This window comes from Pseudopodoces humilis, chromosome 1 (genome assembly GCF_049639895.1).
Source record: "Pseudopodoces humilis isolate 2021_Gansu_Grassland_sample_001 chromosome 1, ASM4963989v1, whole genome shotgun sequence".
NCBI classification, from domain to species: domain Eukaryota; kingdom Metazoa; phylum Chordata; class Aves; order Passeriformes; family Paridae; genus Pseudopodoces; species Pseudopodoces humilis.
This window is the reverse complement of record NC_142200.1, coordinates 70,362,851-70,384,278: the sequence shown is the minus strand read 5'-3', so window position 1 is coordinate 70,384,278 and position 21,428 is coordinate 70,362,851. Positions and strand designations below refer to the sequence as shown.

General features: G+C 39.7%; 1 protein-coding gene across 1 annotated transcript in view; it reads left to right on the top strand.

Moving 5' to 3' along the window:
- The window catches only part of ADCY2 (adenylate cyclase 2), a 270,105-nt gene that overhangs the window by 85,632 nt on the left and 163,045 nt on the right, over positions 1–21,428 (top strand). The window contains exon 3 of the mRNA XM_088055670.1: positions 10,306–10,467. Within this exon, the coding sequence (XP_087911796.1) occupies positions 10,306–10,467 (162 nt within the window). The remainder of the gene's footprint in view (positions 1–10,305; positions 10,468–21,428) is intronic.

Sequence of the window (21,428 nt, the reverse complement as noted above, 5' to 3'; positions counted from 1 at the left end):
TATCTTTAGCGATTTTTGCCAGTTTCATTCCTCCAACACCCTGTATTTTTCCTGCCACGGGTTGCAGTTCCCAGTGTGAGGGCCACACTTTTTCAGGTATGATAGTCACATCTGCCCCAGTGTCAATTAACCCTTCCCCATGGAGATATTCTGATTTGTGTGTGAAGTTACACCCCATAATGGGTTTGTCTTCACCCACCACTTCTGCTCTGTATACTCCTGGTGCTCTGTCATCTACTGGGACTTTTGTTGGAACAGGGATCACCTGGGCTATTACCTGCCCTTTGCTACATAGAAGGGTGGTTGAGGACACCTAGCCAAGATAATGAGGTGTGTTAGGTCTCCCTTAATTGTCATGGGAGCCACCTCAATCTCTATTGGTGTGTGTGCTGTGTCTCCAATAACAAAATACCTACTATCCAGTCCAGCCAGGTCTTGTGAATTATCCTGCAAGTCTACTCTAATGACAGTCCAACAATCAGATCTGAAACAAAAAGCTTTAGAAGTTACAAGTGTGAATTGCTTTTGCGGTTGCCAGACCTTATTAGGCAAATGTTTTTCACAATTATATTTCTGCAGTTTCCCACCCCGCTCCCCCTTTTTTATTAAAGGACAGAGATTGGTCCCCACTTCATTGGTCCCTGTCTGTGCGCAGGGTGGGCAAGCGCTGTGACCCAAGCTGTTTGGCAAGCTGGTATCACGTGTTTCTCCATTGTTTTAAAGGACAGTTTTTAGCAAAATGTCCTGGTTTTCTGCAGTGAAAACAAACTCGCTGTTGCTGGTTAGACGTCATCTGTTCACTCATTGTTTCAGATGAAACCGCAGCAACAGTTCTTTGGTTGGTCCAAGGAGGTCTCTTTTCCTGTGAAAACATTTCTGCTTTCCTCGCACAGGCTCCTGCCATCTGTGGGAGTGTCAGAGGGGGATCGGTTGGCAAGCCCAGAATGACCCTACCGCAAGAGTCGTTAGCATTTCTCTGAGCAATTTCTTTGATTAATTCTGCCTGTACAACAGGGTCTTCTACCTACTGGGAGACTTGTTCTCTTAAGCGGTCTAAGAATTGCAGAAATCCTTCTGAAGGCATCTGTTTTACATTAATATAACTACCCTTAGTCTCAGCTGTTGGTAGCTGGGTAAAAGCTTTCTCTGCAGCTGCAGTGATTTTATCTAGCACAGCTTGTGGTAAAGCCATTGTTTGGTCATCAGGTTTTTCTCATACTCCTTCACCGCATAAATGATCAAAAGTAATAGCATTATTTAACAAATCAACATTTAGGTGACTGGTTTTTAATAATTCTACCAGTAGGTTTTTTAGAAATCATTTCCACGTGTTCTCCCATAAATCAAATTCAGAGGGTGTAAGCAAACACCTGAAAAGATCTTTAATATCTATAGGAACTAAATCATTTGAAGTTAAAGTCATTCTAATTATGCTTTTAAATATTTCACTGTTATGACTGAATTCTCTTTGAGCTTTGCAAATTTCTTTTTGTCCTGATATGAGAAGGGCTTGTAATGCCGATTTTGCGGTCTTGCTCCAGTAAAAGTTACTGGTGCAACAGTAGGGAAAAAAACTGAGTCCCAATTTCCAGGTTCTCCATTCCCGGGAATTGCATTAAACTGGCAGGCGAGAGAGGCTTGTCCTGCCTGGGAACTGAGAAGCATAGCATTCCCCCATCCCCCAGGGGCGCCACGCGACTCTACAGTGGGAGCAGGCTGAGGGGATCCACCCTCCAATCCCCCAGGGCATCCCCCAGGGCCATGAGGGCAGAGCACAGCAGCACAACCACACCCGCCGTTGGAATGTGGTGAGGAAATCTCACCTCCCTGCTCACTCCTGGGCCCGCCCCCCAGACCGTGGGAACTGGGAGGGGCTCCACCACTCACCCCTGTCCCAGCCCAGCCCCCAGCCCCGCCCCCAGCTCCTGCCCTGTTCCTAGCCACTGCCCTGACTCCCGCCCCATTCCCACCCCCGCTCCACACCCCGCCTTGTAAGAAGAAGGCAGAGGGGAGGGGTTATAGGGTGACGTCATGCAGAGCAGGCACTCAGAGAGAGAAGGAACTTGAGGATGGGAGGGGTTATGGGTGGAGAGAGGCTTGGGGGCGGGAACTTGTAGGAGGAAGGGGTTATGGGATGGTGGGGGGGGGGGGGAGGAGAGTACGGCCCGGCACATGTTGCTGTGTAAGTTCAGCCATGCTTCTCCCTCCTTCCAGGGAGGATTTTAAGCTATGCTTTTCAGGATTCTCTGCAGGGAGGGAAGGGTATGGGAAGTAGCCTGCACAAGGCAGACGGCGTCAGTATGCTGGGGGATTGTCCGAGCCCTGGGAGGCAAGCGCTTGGAACTCCCACAGAATATGCCTCAGACAAACCCTCTGACCGGGGAGCTGAAGGAGGGAGAGAAGGTAAGGGAACTAAAGGCTTTTCTAGCCTTTTCTCATGCCTTTGTAGAATTGCTTTCCGAATTAAAAGGAACAGTGGGATGTATTTACCAGCTGAGTTCTCTCCCTGTTCAATCTGCATAGTGAGTGTCTGATTTTGTCCCATTCAGAGAGGGAATCAATATTTAAATCCGGAAAATGCAAAAATACCCATTTTGCGAATTTTTTCAGCTTATTTTTTGAGAAAGTGATATTTCCAGCCTTTAAGGTATTCTTAATATGGGAATAGTTTAACCTTTGCTGTGTAGAAAAACGAGAATCCATGGCCGATATTAAGGCTTTGCTACACAGACTGGTCTACCCTTTTTTACCACCGAGAAAAAGCAGAAAAAGACCCAAACTGCGGTCAGAGTTTAAAAACTGCTGCGAAGCCCGGTACGCGCTGCTGATAACCCACCCACACACCTCGTGTGCTGCCATGTGGGCTCCCCCGGTCCCGATACCGGGGGGAGGCTCGTCTGGCACCCGCACCACCACCACCATGACCCACTAAACCCCGGTACAACTGCCGGATCCCCCGCGCCCCGGTACCTGTTTCCTGAAGGACGTGGCGATGTTCCAAAAAGGTTTTTGATCCGAGTTGACTCATGTTCTCTGCGAGCTACCAACCCCATCCCCGTCAGTAAGACGGCGGGATAGATGATGTTCCCAAGGCTTATTAAAACACCAGTGGGGTGTTTTCCAGCTGTCTCGTGGGGTCCTGAAGCCCCCACGATTTGGGCGCCACCTGAAGTAAGCCCCCTTTTGTCCCTCCCAAAGTAATCCTGGCTAGCTATGTCTAGGGGAGGGCAGGGGGGTTCTTCAAGACCACGATAAAAGACCAAAGGGCTGCTTTTCTCTCTGGGATAACGTCGGATGTTTTATTCAGGTTGGGATCCAGGAGGAAAAAAAGAGAAAGAGGAAACATCTCCCGGGAATTTTCAAACCTCGGGAGAGGGGTGGGGAGACATATAACACCAACCAATGGGATAACATTTCAGGGACAGGGAGGGGAAGGAAGAAACACGTCACAGCTGCGGGGAGGGCTTACACAGAAACTAAAGAACGCCCAGGAATGTGCACTACCACAGTGGACACGATTTTGTGGAGTATATCACAGACAATTCTTTCTTGTTCACTTTATTATTGAGGTTTATGGCATACCAGGCACTTGGGAAACATTAGTTTTATACAAGTTAATATTTAGCGTCTTGTATGTTTTATCCTGTTGTTGCTCAAAGTTCAGCTTTCCTCTCCCAGTTCCTTTTTAATTAGGGAGTGGTTCTACAATGCTTTCTATTCATAGTCTCACTGGGCTTTCAGTTCTTTTTCTGAATTGTCTTGCTTTATTTTAAAGTCAGGGAGGGTACTGTGTCACAACTGATATATTTTTTTCTTTTCCTCTGAAGCACTTTTGACTCTTAGCACCAGAACACAAGAAGGTCCTGCAGGGTAAGGCCATGGTCCATCTAAGACAGTAATGTGTGTCCAAGAATTGCAAAAGAAGCTGCTACTGAAAGGCAGCATGCCAAATTAATCACTTTGTGTGGTCAGTTTCCTTCATACCTTGCCCAGCCTCCACACATCTGTTAGTGACATCAGAGAGTACATTTCCATGTTTTTTTATTGGTTTATGGATAAGATGTCCATGAATAAAGTTTATGGTTGGTTTATGGATAAAGTGTCCATTAATTAGTTTAATATCTTTTTGATCCTGATAATTTAAGTTCAAAAAGGTCACTATCCACTAGGTAAAGGATACTGGCTTTCTTTTCACCTTTTTTCAACCAACCTTCTAGTTCCATTGAGTGCCCTTTCTTCTGGTGTTTCAGGGTTTGGTGAACAACATTTCCACGTTCACCTATCCAATGTTTTCATAATTTTAGCTTTTTTATAGATGACTCCGAACAGAAGCTGATTTTCATACTCTGAATTTTTTTGTTTTATGTGGGTAGCTTATTTTATTCTTAGAGCATTGCCCAGGTAGAAGTTTGGAGGCTGGACTTCAGAACTACAATGGCAAAGAGCTTTACATATTTGCAGCCTTTGTGCTGCCAATACAATGTTTTAAATATACAGTTTATAGCTTGTATAAATACCCTTCTGATGCCTTATATCATACATTGTATTAAACCATGAACATAGTATTTGTAACTATTTTTTAAGATTAGTAGCTCATACCAAATGTTACGAAGCCTAGCTATTTCTTTAGAAAAGCTAGAGTGTCTTCTGTGTAATTAGGTAATGTGCAATAGAAAATGTTTTAAATCAGTGGCTGGAATCTAAGTATGTTTCCAAGGGAAAAAATCTTCAATTAGCTGATGATTTTTGCTCCTTTTACACAGTGACAGGGAAGCTGATCTTGAAAAACCTCTTAAAGTGATTCTGTAATGGGCTAGCCTCTTAGTTTGAGTTTTAGTAGTCTTATTATGGTTATACAGTGAAAAGCTACTGTTGCAGTTGTCCTGAAGAACTACAGATATTTTATTAGCTATAGTCTCACTACTGCTGTCTGTGTCCAAAGAAGTGCTTTTCCCTAATTCACACTGAAATGGTACATTTCAATTGGCAGGCTATCTTCAGTGCCAAGGTATCGTGCTCCTCAGGGGGGAGTTCTGGTTAGAGTAGCATTAGCTTGAGTGGATTTTACACACACTAAGCCTGCTTTGATTACCCATCTTAACACAGTGTTAAAAAAGGCTGTCTAGGTGAAGGAAATTGTGAGTCACTGTTGGAACATAATTTATATAAAATGAATGATTAGTATCATTTTTCCAGTTGTTCTCAGTGCCAAAGCAACATCCCCTGTGATACCCTGTGTGCTAGGAAAGACAATTTTAATGCGTAAAATATATTAAAACTTCTACTCCACGTACTCTTTACAGATTAGGCAACCCCACTGAGGAGTAGAAACTGGTGGCATAAGGGAGACAAGGTGTCCACAAAAACCAGCATGGATTCATGGCTTGGATCCACTGTAGTTTGTGCCATCACAGTCCAAACTAGTGACATTTCCAATAGCAACGTCTGTGAAGCACCAAATACTATCAACTTCATACTAGTTCTCCTAGCTCACAGTCAGCAGAGCAGCTTAATGGCTGTAGTATCCAGTGTACATTTAGAAGTGCTGGGACAAAATTGCCAATGTGAAAAATGCTCAGAAACGGTTTAACTTAAAGAAGGATCTACTTCTATATCTTGTACAGCCTGAATCTTTCCATTTTGCATGATGAAGATGTTTACTTAATTTTATGTTGTGTTCTGTGACAAGAATGAGTTTTTGTAAGAGTTCATGATCATCATATCCAATACCATGGTGTCATTTTACCATTTCGTGCCCAGCTCTCTCCAGTGGCATCACCACAGCAATCTGTATGTGAATTTTTGCTGCCCTTCTGAAAGCAGCTGCAGAAAATCTGCAGAAAAATTATGCATTACATACCCATCCAGGCAGTTACACTACAGCAGCACATCATCCTTTAAATCTCTGTGGAAAAGAACTGCTTACATAGATGGTGACAATGTGGCCCTGCTGAGATATGGTAAAAGAAATACAGAGAGCAGCAAACCCACTCAGAGTTTGTTGAACTCTTGACAGTCAAGAGTGATGGGCCAGAGTTCTGGATACCCCTCAATCAAAGCAGGAAAGCCACATACTTCGGTGTAGGATGTTACACCAGTGTTAACCAGAGGGAATGCTACATGCTGTGGTGCACAACAATGCCTAAGCACTCCCATCTCCAAGGTATGGATAACATAAACTCAGGATAAAGTATTGGAGAATCAAATTCCTAAAGCAATGTCAGTTCAGATCAGGACAAAAAGTGTGTTTCAACTAGGCAGTCATAGTGATAACTCCCACAAAAGACTGCTTCCAATATAACAGCAACAGGCCTTGTGATTATGGCACAGTTTGGTGGAACAGGCTACTTTTAATAGTGTCAAAAATAGTGCACTGTAAATTAACGCTGTGTTTACTGACCAGAATACACACCAATTACAGGCATGCTGTGGTCATCAGCATTAGCAAGTCTTGCAATGAGATAGTGGGGTCTTTCAAAGCTTGGCATCACTGCTGTTTAATGTCAGTGTCAGCAATATTCTGACAGTCCTTACAAAATGATAATGGAAAGGGCCGTTCATGAAAAAGATCAATGGCAAAGGCCATTGTCCATTCTGCAGATTGTGACTCAGACCAAAAAGCATGTTCCTCTTTCTACCTGCTCAAAAGCCTTTGTGTGTTATCTTCTACAGTATTAAACATATATATACTGGCATTTTGAAATATGCTGAAAGGTCCCAAGTCTTACGTACTATGTATGTTTGCAATCAAGATGAATAGTAGAAGCATCTTATTTCAGGCTACATGGGGAAAACAGTCATGAGCCATTGTGATATAAAATTATATTGTAATAAAAAAGCAACCTCTGTGATAAAAGGTGCTCTCTTAGGTCATTAAACTTCTACTAGAAATAGGAGAAAAGCAGTGTGGACAAGAATTAAAGAGCTGTTGACAGATTCCATTTCCTACATGTATTTTGGAGGAGAGTTTCTGTCTTAGCATGACTGATAGATGTCCAGCTTTGCAACAGCATTCTCATACCAAATTTCAAGACTGAAAATATAAATATAAGAACTGATGTGTCATTTTTTTGTGTTTTTTAACTCAGTTCCTCTTCAACTCAGCCTATTTGAATATGTAATGTCAAGAGGGGTTGAACCTCCTAAAAGTGTTCTCTGTAGTTGTTGAATGCTGAAATTATCCATTTATTTTGACCAAGAAAAGCAGTAAGGTAACTTATAAAACAGTTGTTTACAGATATGCATGCTCACATGCTTAGTAGCCTGTTTTATGTCAAAGCTGAAAAGCTTCATATTCTGTCCTTCATCCACTTACAAGTTTGGAAAAGTTCTTAGCATGTACCACAGAAATGGAGTGGATCCTTTAGTTTGGCTATAAAGTCAGATATCAAAAAATATGCAAGTTATGGTTTTTTTGAGACAAAACAGTTAAAGAATAATATTTTTTTATTTTCTAACAATAAAATTTTCACATATATGTGAATGCCACATAAGCAATGAGAAAGCTAAACTTGGAAACAACAAAACCTTGTTTACATGAAGAATCACTGAGAATGGAGGGATTTGAAATCCTTCTTCCAGGACTTGGGTTGGGTATTCTTCTTCAAACTATTTTTTAATAATAAAATCAGAAAATGGTTTGTGTTGGAGGAAACTTAAAGATCATTTACTTCCAACCTCTGCCATGGGAAGGGCAACCTTCCACCAGACCAGTTTGCTCAGGGCCCCATCCAGCCTTTAGCCTTTAGCTGGAAACATATTTTAGGCAGTTGGTCTTACATGCTAGTTGGATATTTTGCCTTTGGCTTCTGTTCATCTTATGCCTATATTAGAGGACCTATCACATCCCTTGTTGCTGCCTAATTCATTATTTGGGGTGTTGCATATATTGATGCCTGTTTTCACGACAAAAGATGTAATTGTTTTAACATGATTTGTTCTCAGCAAAATCACATTGGCTGTTACCTATGTTTTTCTTAACTTTTGGGACTCTTGATTATAAGTTGCTGTATATCACACACAGAATTGCACACACACAGAATCACTAGGTTGGAAGAGACCTTCAAGATCATCGAGTCCAACCCAGCCCTAACACCTCAACTAAACCATGGCACCAACTGACACATCTGGTCTTTTATTAAACACAGCCAGGGATGGTGACTCCACCACCTCCCTGGGCAGACCATTCCAGTACTTTATCACCCTTTCTGTAAAAAACCTTTTCCTAATATTCAACCTATATTTCCCTTGGCGCAGCTTAAGACTGTGTCCTCTAATTCTGTAAGTTGCTGCCTGGAGAAAGAGACCAACCCCCACTTGCATACAGCCACCTTTCAGGAAACTTTAGAGAGTGATAAGGTCACCTCTGAGTATCCTTTTCTCCAGGGTAAACAATCCAAACTTCCTCAGTTTCTCCTCTTAGGGCTTGTGTTCCAAGCCCCCCAGGAGCCTTGTTGCCCTCCTCTGGATGTGCTCAAGCATCTTAATGTCCTTCCTAAACTGAGGGACCCAGAACTGGACACAGCACTCAAGGTACAGCCTCACCAGTGCCAAGTACAGGGGAAGAATTACCTCCCTACATTATTGTTGTCTGTTACTGCTATAGGAATTAAAGTGAAGCTGATGAGTTTTACCCATTTTCCCAGCCTTTCAAAGGCACATGCTATGTTCCTCTTTTCTAGCCTGCCAGAGCTTTCTACATATTTTCCAAGTTTTATGACTCCCAGTTGGTTCTGTCAGTATCACAGTTGATTTTTCCTCAGCCTGGACAGTTTTAAAACATCATACTGGCATAATCCTTCTCTTACTAGACCAAGTTTGTACACCCCCTTCTTTGCTGCTGGTTTTGCTAACGTCTGATGACTGTGAAAACTTTAAGGGAGGACTGAATCCAACCAGGTATCAAACACTTTTGTTTTCTTGTGCTATCTGTTGGTTGATTGGAAGAGTAGAGAGACGAAGCAAAAGCTTTGCCTTTTTCTTGCTCTATTTACTTATTATCCCTCATTTCCTTTGTAGTTCTCTTTAATTTCATGCCTTTGAACTGTTTGACTCTCAAGTATATAGGAGAGCTGGCAGCATTGGAAAGGGTATGAGAGATCAGGAAGGAGCTGGACTCAGTGGAGGGATTGAAGAAAGATGAATGGGTAACAGAAGTGGACATCCTTCTCCACCCGGCTCTGTTCCCATGATGGAAAAGAATGCCTCCAGTGTCCTCCAGGTGCACATATTTTAGGCTTCAGTTTTGACTATGTAGATGTTACATGCAGTTGTGAAGAATACAGACTGACACTTAGGGAAGTGAGCAGCAAATTACTCTTGCTCATGCCTGCCTGGAAGCTTTCTGTGTTCTGTACTGTATGTGTGCAACTGCTGGATGGTGAATAGGCTTGCAAGTCAACAGAGATATAATTATATACAAGCTGGCACAATTTCAGAATCACCTACTTATGTGCAAAACCTATGTCCCAAATCTAGTTATATTTTCTCAAATGTGTGGTGGGGTTTGGAACATAAGCATACCATCAAATATGTATTTTTTATGTATAGCAAAGGAATCCTTTTTGCTGTTATGTATTGGGCTCTGCATTTGTTCCATAAGGTTAGCGTGGACACCAGTACCCTTTTAAAGATGCAGACTGGAGATTCTGCATATGGACTGTGATTTTCTGAAGCTGTTTTTTATTACTGAATAAATTCATTACCTTAAAATAAATGTAGTGATTTTATGGAATTTGACATAGGTCATGTAGATACACATTAAATACAATCTTGTTAAATCAAATTTCTTGGCTGAACTTGAGCTTCTTTTTTTTTTTTGCTTTTTTTTTTTTTTTTTTTTGCATAATGTCATGAATTTATAGTTCATCAGGGTGTACAAAATCTCTCTGTATTGAAATTAAGGCTCCATGAGGAGTTTGGCAGATTGTTTTGTAATGCAGATCACAATCAGAATTGACCAGTCCTGGGATAACTCTTGTAAATAAAGTGTTAATAAAAATAAAAATTTGAAAGTATAAATTTGAAGTAAAATTTGAAAAGTTTGGACTATTCTGTAGGTCTGAAACCATGATTTAGTATCTTGAGACCACACTTCTTAAGTCTAATAGAATGTAAATTTTCCAACACTCTTAAAAATTAATTCTTCCTAAATCAATTTTCTTCAATGGATAGCAATGACTTTCCTGTAGAAAAAAGTGGTGCATAACTTTATGCTGAAGACAGTTCAAAGTTAGATGATGTTTTTTCAATCTTATTCCGAAGTGACTTTAACTTGCCTCTTTTTTGTCTTGGTGTCTTGTGCAGGTATCATTTTTCTTGTTCATCATTTTTGTGGTGTACACCATGCTGCCCTTCAACATGAGGGATGCTATAGTTGCCAGTGTATTGACCTCTGCATCTCACACGATTGTGCTGAGCGTCTGTCTGTCAGGTACAGCTGTTGTAAAGGAGCACTTGGTTTGGCAGGTAGGTGCTTTGTGGAGTTAATGATTAACTGTGCATTAACTAGCCTGGTAAACGAGTCAGGAGTGTGTTACTGGGTGCTTGGGAGTATAAACTTATTTCTGTCTTGATTTCTGAATTGCTAATTCACAGGTAATTAGCTTTCTAATAGTGAGGGTGTCAGTAGTGTTATGTCTGTGAATTACACACGAAAGTGGTGGAATCTACAGCCATGTAACACTTACCAATGTGAAAACTTACACTGCTTGAAAAAACATGTGATGCAGCTGTACTGTACTAGGTGCACTGTCCCTCTGGTCTGTAAAGCACGTTGTTCATCTTCTCACCTCATTAAGGCTTTGCTTCCAAGACCAAGGATTTTTTCCAAGTAGCAAAATGTTATCTTTGACATTGTTCCTTTGAATATGCTCAAGTCAGCTGGGTTAAAGTTCTGCTGTGAAGACATTGCCCTCTACAAGTCTGCTGTAGGTCTTGCCCTCTTTCTGTAATTCACAGCCATTTATATGAATTTTACTGCCTCACCTTTACTGGTTCCAATGATTGAATGAGACTGGCTGGATCCAGACTCTTTGACATTTTGGAAACCCATTTATGTTTGCAGTTGTATCTTGGATTGTAAATAAACTCTGATAATCTACCACATGACATAATGCAGATTAATAATTTGTAAAAATAAAAATATCAGGAGTTGTTTTTTCTTACTCTTTTATGGAAGATCTTTTAAATGGTGAATTATTACAGTTTTAGTTGTAGTACTGTGATGATCTCAGCTGACATGGATAGAAATCTGTATTTTTTCAGGAAAACATAAGATTTCATTCTGAGAAACAAGGACATAGGTTTGGGTTTTTTAGTATAGTTATGCCATGTTAACAAAACAGAATTATTTTAACTTTTGCATCAAAATTATACTGAAGCTTTAAAATAAATACATTTTTATAAATATATTAGTAGAAGAAGAAAGACATTATTTATTGTGAATAGCATTAAGAACAAAGCAAGTAATAGTTTCTACTTACCTTTTAAAATACTTAAGGCTTACTTTGAAAAACACTGTGCCTCAAAGTGATTTTACTAATGTCCTACTGTGTCCTACCTTGTAACTTGTTCAGGAAAATACATTTTATTTCCAGGTATGGCTGCAGAAATGTGTTCTATCGAATACTGAAATTGAAGTCTGGTAAACAAAATACATTCTAAGATGTAGTTATCTGTGGAAATTTTAAATGATGAGCGAGGTAGTTTTGTTATTCCCCCTTACTTATTTGGATTAGTTGAGTGGTTTTTTGTGGAGGTTGTGAAGTTTTGCTGTATGTTAAGCAAGAACTGTAGTCATCTGCAGTTAATATAGTATTTAAAAATTCAATAATACATTGATACATTATATACAAATTGATATTTGTAGTGGAAAAAATCAAGGAGAACATTACTCTTCCATTTTCTGTTAACCTTTGGCTTTTATTGTGGGCATCAATCTACTGCTAAAGCAGTATTAATATTTGCCACTCCTCTGAAATTGTTTTGGGTTAAATTTACTGTTTGCAAAAATTATTTATTTTTTCTTGCCTATCTTTCCAGACCATTAACATTTGGTGTATCTAAAACAATACTTTCAGAAGTCTACATCACATCTATAGAATCAAAAGAAATAAATCACGCTCTGTGAGGCAAAATTATTGTCTTTAATCCTTTCTGTAACTTCCTGTTTCATTCAGAAGGAATGGCAGTCTTTCCTCAGTTTGTAAATTTGTTAAGAATGTTTCATTTCTGCATTGTTACTAGTTTTTTACTCTGTCTTTGTAAAATCTGTTAAGTGTTACGAATAGCTTGGCAGGTACTGGAAGTACTGAGTGTACTGCCTTCTTGCAAATTTGATTCTCCCCAATTCCATTTCATTTGCCCTCTGTAAGTTTTTAGATTATTATAGTTTATATTCAGAGTGTAAGCAAAAAGTGTTTGTTTTGTTCTCTTTGCTTTTGAAAATCGAGACCACAAATAAGGGCTTAGACTAAAGATACTGATTGCACTAAAAAGAGAAATTACATTTGTCAATGATATACTTTAAGTTGATATGGGATATTATATCCTATATATATATATATATAGGATATAAAAAATTATAATATTATAATATTATATATTATAATATATAAATGATATATAATATATATATCCTGCGTATGTAGCAAGCATCCTTCTGTAGATAATACCTGCATCTACTTTATAATTACTTCCTATGTTTTGAGACTTCCATTGTATCTTCTCTGAGCTTTCTCTTGGCTGAACAACCATTTTATCAGTCTTTCTTCTTATGTCAGGTTGTCCTGCCATATAATGTGTTTGATAGGCCTTGGCTGGACCCTCTTCAATTTGTCAGCATCTTTCAATGACTGATTGGCATACCATAGCATTTTAAAAGTTAATTATACCTTCTGTCTATGAGTAGAGAAAAATTGATGTTCCAAAGCATCCACTCATTTTAAAATTTGGCAGACCCTATCTGGTTTTGTCATTCCTTTGTTATCCTCTGTAAGATTTTACATCAAAAAAGTGGCTTCCCTAAAGCTGCAAAGCTTAGGATGCTCTTGATCCAGGGTCTGTTGCAATTAGAGATACTGAGATGAAAGCCTCCTGCTGGGATAAAGAATCCTTCAACAGACTCTCTGCTGGTTACATGAAGTAGTCTCAGTTTGACCTAACATGTCTTTCGGGGAGAAGGAATACACCTTGGTTTAAAAATCAGGAATGATGGAGATGCGCTTCCACAAGCCTTCATATTTTCTTCATGGCTGTTGAGCATCAGTGTTGGAATTCTGTTCATCTTTCTTATTAGGAATTTCTCTAGCCTTGTCATCCAGCTTCTGGATCTCATTTTTCTGGCCAGTAGTCTGATAGACCCAACAGGATCCTATTTCTGTTCCTCCCATGAGAGCGCTTCTAGACTATCATGAATTTGTCTCATAACCTTTTTTATTCAGTAAAATAAATGAGTTGCTTACTTTTGCACTAGCTACGCCTTTCATCATTTTCACAGTTGTTCTTTGAGTCCTCACTTGTGCTTCATCAACATCTTTCTTGCAGAGTGGGCATTTGCCTTACAGGAGTGTGCCAGAAGCAGCTGCAGCCATGCCAAATGCTAATAGGGACCAGGTCTACAAAGGGGTTAGTGTGCTGCCATGCCCAGCACCGAGACAGCCTCTACAGTGAAACACCCAGCTCACCCTCCCCATGAGCTTCCGTGGGGAATTTAATGCGCAGCTGTGGGATCTCTGATGAGAAGGGGGAAGAAGTCCTGTGTTCCAGCTTCAGTTTATGAAAAAAAATAACTCTGTGTGTAGGTTTTGGGCTTTTTTCTGTTGAAAATTTTAATCCTAACCTTTACAAGATGCACAGTCTGGAATCTGGGACTCTGCCCCCTCTTTCCAGGTGAGAATCCTACTGCCAAGCAGATTATGTTGTTCTGTCTGCTCCAGGACTGCTCTAAGAGAATATGACTCTAATTCTGATATAAAGGCATTTGGCTCAGAAGACTTTCACAACTTTAACAACCCTTTCAGTTATTCCTGGAATGGAAAATATTTAACCCCCATCTCTTGCTATAAGCACACAACCAGGACAGATTCTAATCAAATACTTGTGTTTTTCCTGCTCTATTATTAACCAGTCAACCAGTCTGATCTCATAACGGCTTGATACTATCATTGAGGTAATTTTGTTCTTAATCTGTTAAAAAAAGGGGTAATCGAAATAATTAAACATCCTGCAAGCCTCCATTTCTCTTTTCCCCTTTGATTTGAGGGGTCTGATTTTTTTATTTTAGTCTTTTAGTTTTACATTCTTAGCAAGCAATATTGTTGCTCTTGCAATCATTTTTCAAGAACTGTGGCTAAGTTCAAACATCAGCTATATCACTACAATTTCCCCTTTTTATTTTTTTTATTAAGTAGTGTTCTTTACCTTAGAGGTTTTTTTTGATGGCTTCTTGCCGCTGTGTAAAAGAGGTCACTTTTAAAGACACAAAATTGTAGCTATGCAGAGTGCATGTATACATACATACAACTTTATATTTGCTTTGGACTGTTCAGGAATGCATACACCAAAAGGAAATAATTTGTAACAACTTTTATGAAAGTCTTTGTGTGATCTCATAGCCTGGATAATTCCTAAGGTAATATTCTATTGTGGTGGGAGAAAAACAAATGCTAAATGAAAAATTTATTTTCAGGAATGTTTGAATTGGCAAATTCCAAGGCTTCATCCACAAGATCTTGTGCATTTGCCATCAGCTAAGCTGGTCTCCTCTTACAAAATTAAAAATCAATAGCTATGGCTTATTCAGGAAAAAAAAAACCAAACCAAACAACAGTGAATTGAAAACAGGAATTGACTTTATTACAAGAAAATAATTACCAATTTCTTCATCACTGCACATCTTGAAACAAATTATACCAAAAGCTCATAATCAGAAGTGCAGCAGGATTTTCAAAGATGGACAACTTTGGTTTTCATCTGGAATAGATATTTAGATGTTCTAATCCACATGCAACATATGCAAAAGGTATGTACCTTTTGTTTAGAACACTGATTTAAACTCGTCTGTTAACTTAGTAACTTTAAAAGCTGATGATATTTACAAAAGCTGTTTTATGTAATAGAGTGGCGCAGCAGAAAAATAAAAATAAAAAGCACCACTATTCATTGGCTTATAAAAGAAGAAAATGTACAGCTCTAGGGCTCAAAAATAGAGTAGAAATTGGTTTATGCTGTTATCACACAGTGCAAGAAAAAATCATGTCTCTTTAAAAAAATAGACATGGGAAAAAAGCCCCATGTCTTTAAGTACATCCAGTGCTATACACCCCTGAGGCTGTAAAGCTGCACAGTGAAAGTTTAAAGCACATGGGAACTTCACTAAGTCTGAATGTCAAAAAGCCATTACTGGGGGCTGAATTTATCCTTTTTCCTTGAATGCCTTTTTTTTGAAGGAGATGGAGAAGGGTTATTCATGAAGGTAATGCAGTTTAAACAACTCCTACTTTCTGCTGCTCAGTTTCATGAGGTGAATCGCTGTTGTTCCTGATGCAGGTGTGGAGGGCAGTGACTGCTGTGGAAGGAGAGAGGCTCTATTCTTTGTATTCCTTGTAGCAGCAGCTGCCACTGTCTACCTTCTGCCTTTTTCCCTTTGCTCTCCCCACCCCAGTAGCAGTCTGGCTCAGCACATTGTGCAGCAGCTGGGAGCCACTTTGAGAGAGGAAAGGCTCTGTCGTGCATTGCACAATGCAGCAGGAATATTTTTTATTATTGCACCTTTTCTTTACTCTTGATTTTATGCTTTATATAAGCAGATACTGAAATGCCATCTGCTGTGGGTTTTTAACTAATTTTCACAATCAGCAGATGTACTTTGTGTTTCACGCATTCTTTAAGACAATCTGTACTTGGATGTGCTTACAAAGAGGCCATTTGCTTACAAGAGTATAGATATGTAGGAGAATGTATAATTGGATTTCAGAGTATTTAAACATAAACATGGAGAATATGAATGTCTTCCAAAAAGTCCCTGAAACTATTAAGGGAAGACCTGTAATACTTAGGGTAGTAGAAGATTCAGCAAGTCCTAGAATTGTATTGTGAAATGAAATCATGTGTGCAGGTGGCCATGTGGGTTTTAAAAAAATACTATTTACCTGCAGACCAAAATCAGCTTCTAAGAAATACACAGTAAATAGTCCTGGTGAGATGTGTAGGAAATCATCAAAGATATTACTTTTATCTTATATCAAGATATTACTTATATCTCAGAATATAAGAAATAAATGCCTCCTTTTTTTTTATTCATGGGAATATCTCCATGAGTTATCAAATAACTCCAGTTAGCATTGATTCTTAAGCTTTACTGAAAGGATTAGATTGACATTTGTGTTAACTTTAAGTTAATATTTTTATCAGCAGCGAATATTTGTTTAACACTTTCATACCACTTCAGCTTACATTTCCTATTCTAAAAATGACAATTTCTGTAACAGTTTTAATTTTACAAAATAATTTAATTTGTTGAACAATCTCCCAGTCCTTCAGTATGTTCTTGAAATTATAAAATGTCTGTGTCAGAATGCTCAATCTTGAGGCTACTATACTTCCAAAACTGTAAAAAAATTTAAACAGGTGTTTGGAAATTCCAGGACTTCTAGGCTGGAGCAGCAAGTAAACTGTCACCTATATAGCATACCTTTTACATGGAAGTTGTATTCCGGATCCTTCTAAAGATGACTCTAATGTAAATAACTTACCAGTAAAATGTTATACCCATAAATTCAGAATTTTGTAATACTATCCATCCAGATAATTTTTCTTGGGTAAAAAATCTTAGTTACTTCGTCTGAGAGTTTTGCTGATTTGCTTCCATTTTCACAGATGTTGGCCAGCCTTTTCAGTTACATAGTACTTCTACAGATTGGTATTTTTGTCTAATTTATTGTGAATTAGTTATTTTCTTATTGCAGCTGGAACATTAAATTCTGTGAATGATACTCTACTCTAGGCATGATGCTTTGTCATTTCATGTACTCAAAGAATTACCGTCTAGCTCTACATATTATTTGTAAGAATTCTGTAGAAAAAGAATGTCTTTCACTACATGAACACATTTTTCCATCCTGTCAGCCACTTTTAGTGCAGCATAAAATATGGATCAGGAGCACGAACACCTGTTGTTGTGTAAAGAAGACTTTGGTGAGTCGGAATCCATCTTGTAGTGGTTCAAGACCCCATGTCTCTGTAGATGCCTGCAATAGGGTGTGGTCTTTCTATTTGTCGTCTAAGCCCCTGCCACCCACCAGTGCTAAGGTGTAAAGTAGAAGTCATTCCTTTTCCAGTCATCTTCCAAAATTCGCACTCCTGTGCACCCATGGTATTGTGTGCTCATGCAAGTCCCTGGATAGCCCTTGTTTCTCTCAGCACACTTCTGCCATGTGTTTCAGTAAAATGCTGGCTGCAGAACTGCCTTAACTTGAAGCCTGCAAGTGTCCATCTTTTAGGTCCTGTGATGGAATGAGTTAATGCTCCCAAATAAGCATGTGGAGGCCAGGAGAAAATGAGATAAACTTCTGTCACATGTTTTTGGCTTTTTTTCTTAGCAGCTACAGCTATGCTGCTGGTAAAAGGGGAACTGTTCTCTGGCCCTGGAGCTTGTAGCACAGCACAGCTTTTGTTTACCTGCCTAAACTCCTGCCCGTTTTCCCTTCTGCAAACACAGTGGTCAGGTGTCGACTTCTTCAACTTCTTCCAAAACACTCTTGACTTATTCTGTCCTCTAAGACGAGTCAAGGCTCTGGGAAAATACTGCTTTGCCCAGATCAAAATGGTGCTGGTGAGGAAGGTAACAGCTATACAGAAGCAATGATCATGGAACTCAAAACTGCCTTCCATTCCAGTTTACCAGCAGAGATAGGAGGTTGGAGGACATTGTCTGCTAACCTTGAAGTAAACCTGGATCTGGTGCTCGATGATATTGTTTGGTGGATTAGGGGTTACGGCGGTAGTGCTGGGTGGACATTTGGACTGGATGATCTTGTAGGTCTCTTCCAGCCCTGATGAATCTATGATTCTGTGCACCCATCAATTCCTAGTTCTTCACAGGACTGCACCTTTGGAAATTGTACTGCATATTCTTTCCTCTCCCAAGGTATAAATGTTCCTACATGCCCAGTAAGTGGCATCATTATTTGTTATCTGTAGGCCTGAGAAGAAATCATGTCTCTCCTGTGTCTCCCTCTAGTTATGTGTAATAAATTATGTTTATCTGACATCAGTTTCTGGGTATACTAAAGACTCTATGCTGCATATTTGCTGCGAAGGTCACCTGCCTGGACTCTGCTAGCTCTTGCCTGTTTCTGAGTGGGGCAATATGAGTTACAACTTTGATTGCAGCAGTCTGCAAACAGCAAAGGCTGCAGTTTGTCAGACATAAAGTTATCTTCATGAACCTATTTGCAGTTTTATTTTCTTTGGTTTTTTTTAGGATATATTTTCTGCCAGATGTGTGGCAGTCTATCAGCACAGAAGCCACAAGGACACAATTCTGAAGTAAGCAAGCTGTCTCTGCCCCAGGCTAGCTCAGGTCCACAGGTTTTGGGAGTTCAGGTTGTGTGAAACCACTCATGCTGCTCTGGAAACACAAAGCTGTTAAGAGATCTGTCTGCATCTGAACCTTAGGCCAGCTTCTGTGTCTTTGGATATACAATAGCACAGTTAATCCTAAACCCTTTAGCCTTTTAACAAATAATTAAGACTTACCAATGTTGAAGTTGTATAGATCTGCAGAAGATTCAACTGCTTATGGGTGCCCAGAACTAAGCCTGATAGGCTGTCATTGACTGAAGCCTCAGCAGGACAGGAAACAAACAACTGAGCAAAATCACTGTTAAGGATTCCAGCAGATTTTTTGTTCTCAATGCATGCAAAATACTAGCTATTCAAGATTCCAGCACCTGTCACTCCAACAGTTGTTGCCACTATTCATTGCTGCAGAAGAGGATGAAAAGAAGGACTTGAAAGTTCAATTGGGTCAGTTTTAAACTGAGGAAAATTATTGCAGCATTAATGAATGCAAATTAGTAGGTCAAATTCTGAAGCATGAGATTCTGAGTTCTTCAACATGGCACAATGTTGTGTTTTAGAAGCCAAAACTGAGTTTTGCTCCAAAGAGATATATCAAGTTTTGCTGCGAAGAAATTTGTTCATTTAAAAGATTTCTAATGGCCACTTAAATGACCTTCTTTATCTTGAATACTGTCTCACTCTGTATGGTCCTAGTTTAGTAGCCTCTGTCACAGTAATATTTGTTAAGGTTAACCACAACAGCTTTGTCTGTTCTATTTACTAATGTTATTTGCTACACTTTGCGCCAGACACGTACAGATGAGATCCTGCTCAAGTTATTTTCAGACAGGAAAAGACTGTGTCCTGATGAGCATTTACTCCCATATTTACTTTTACTAAAACTGTTTGGATTATTCAAGGAGGTTTGCCACAGCTTGTTTGAGAGAGCTTCACACTCTGAATGCACTTATGAGGTGTGCAAATATCCTGTTTCCTCTAGTATGTAGGCGTGAAAAATGAGGTTTACTCTCCTGAGAAATTTAAAAGATTTAATAAAAACAAAAAGACAATAGGAGACAAAGACAATAAAGCAAAGGATTAAAACAGCCAGGTGCTTGGCTCTCTGCCAAGAGCATACCTGGTGTATTGGGACCACTCTTTATATACCATTTCTACTGCATGGACTTCATGCATATTCAGACTTTTCCAGGAACTATTTTGCATGGCCAGTCTTTGGGTCCACCATTTTAGAGCATGTGCATTTCTTAGCTTTGCTGTTTTAAATACTTTCTTATCATCCTTTGATTTGGGCTTTGGCTCCTTCTTTCCACAGGCAGTGAGTGTTGATAGCAGTCTGGGCCCCATCATCTGTTCACTGGAGGATATCCTAACTAAGCAGACAGTTCAAACATACTATATCGACTATTACAGCAAAGCCATTTTAACATTACACAGATAACATTCATCTTAACACTTGTGAAAAGCCAACATCACAATATGCATTTATAACATAGGTGATGAGATGGAGTTTCAGCTTCTGATGGAAGTCAGCTGGGATTTTGCTGATGGTCTCTCAATGTTGACTGATGCTAATGTCCATGTACACACATACTCACATGCGCTGCTAGGTCTGTGGAGTCATTAAAATTTGGCCTGTAGAAAGAACAGACCATAGTGACAAGGAATAATGCTCTGGGGTAGTCCGCCTTCTCCAGCCATCTCACACAGGCCGGCAGGCAGGGGCAGAGAGAGGAAATGGTGTTCTCCCTGTGTGACACCCAGTGAGGCTGTTGCTGTAGTGACGATATCCTCAGGGTCTAGCAGGGCAGCAAAGTGGTGGCATTCCAACCCTAGTTCTTTTGCCCTAAAAGACTATTTAGATTCACTCATTCATCATGTTTAGTTTATTGCATAACATCAAATACAGTCAGGTTGGTTAAGATCCTTAGAGCTTGTGTTGCCCCCCCTTCCCTCTACCCACTTTCTTTTTTAATAAAATAAGCACAGGATAACAATTCAAAAGTTCTGGAAGTGGAGAAATGTCCACAATAAAACAGAAAGTATATCAAAAAGGAGGAGACAGAAAAGAAACATTACATTATCTGTGTGAAAATGGGGACCAAAACATATATGCTAATAAACAGAAGAAGTAGAATACTGACAAGCTGAAAGGTGGGTAATGAGGTACCTTTAATAATGTTCTCTATTATTTGCTCTAAGATTTTGCTTTATTTGCTGCTCAGTCATCAGGTTTTTTACTGCTTTCCAGTCATTTAGACAGTACACGTTTTTCTTGGGTATTTGGAACTATCTCACCTCAGTTCAGTTTATTGATGCTGCACCAATGATCTCTAAGTCAAGAGATTATTCCCATTCTACTCTTATTGGTACTGACTGTGTCACTTCAGAATCTCTTTTAAATGGTGCACACAGAGTCCCTGAAATCATTATATAATTACTTTCTCTGAACTACATTATTTCAGCTTCCATTGAGCTGCATTTGCTAAAAATATTCCTGAGTCAAATCCAGGGGTTGCACACAAGCAGAGCTGGCCTACCTGGGACAAGCAGTAACCTTTGTAAACATGCTTTATATCCTCCCTGGACCTACCTGTCCCATCAGTACAGCACTTTGTCAGTAACCTTTAAGCTCCTGCCAGGTTAGAACAGAGTACAAATAAAGATCTCACTTTGCAGCCCTTTTATTCTCAGCAGAGTCAGTGTTAAACCCAGCTCTGCATTTGAATTGCCCAGTGCAGGTCTTGAATAAGACACTGATATTGATGGGTCCTGAGTGGCAAATTTCTGCCCCTTTCCCTCCTCTGAGAGGAGGAGACCACTGGCAGCAGGTGTGCTGGAGAGCC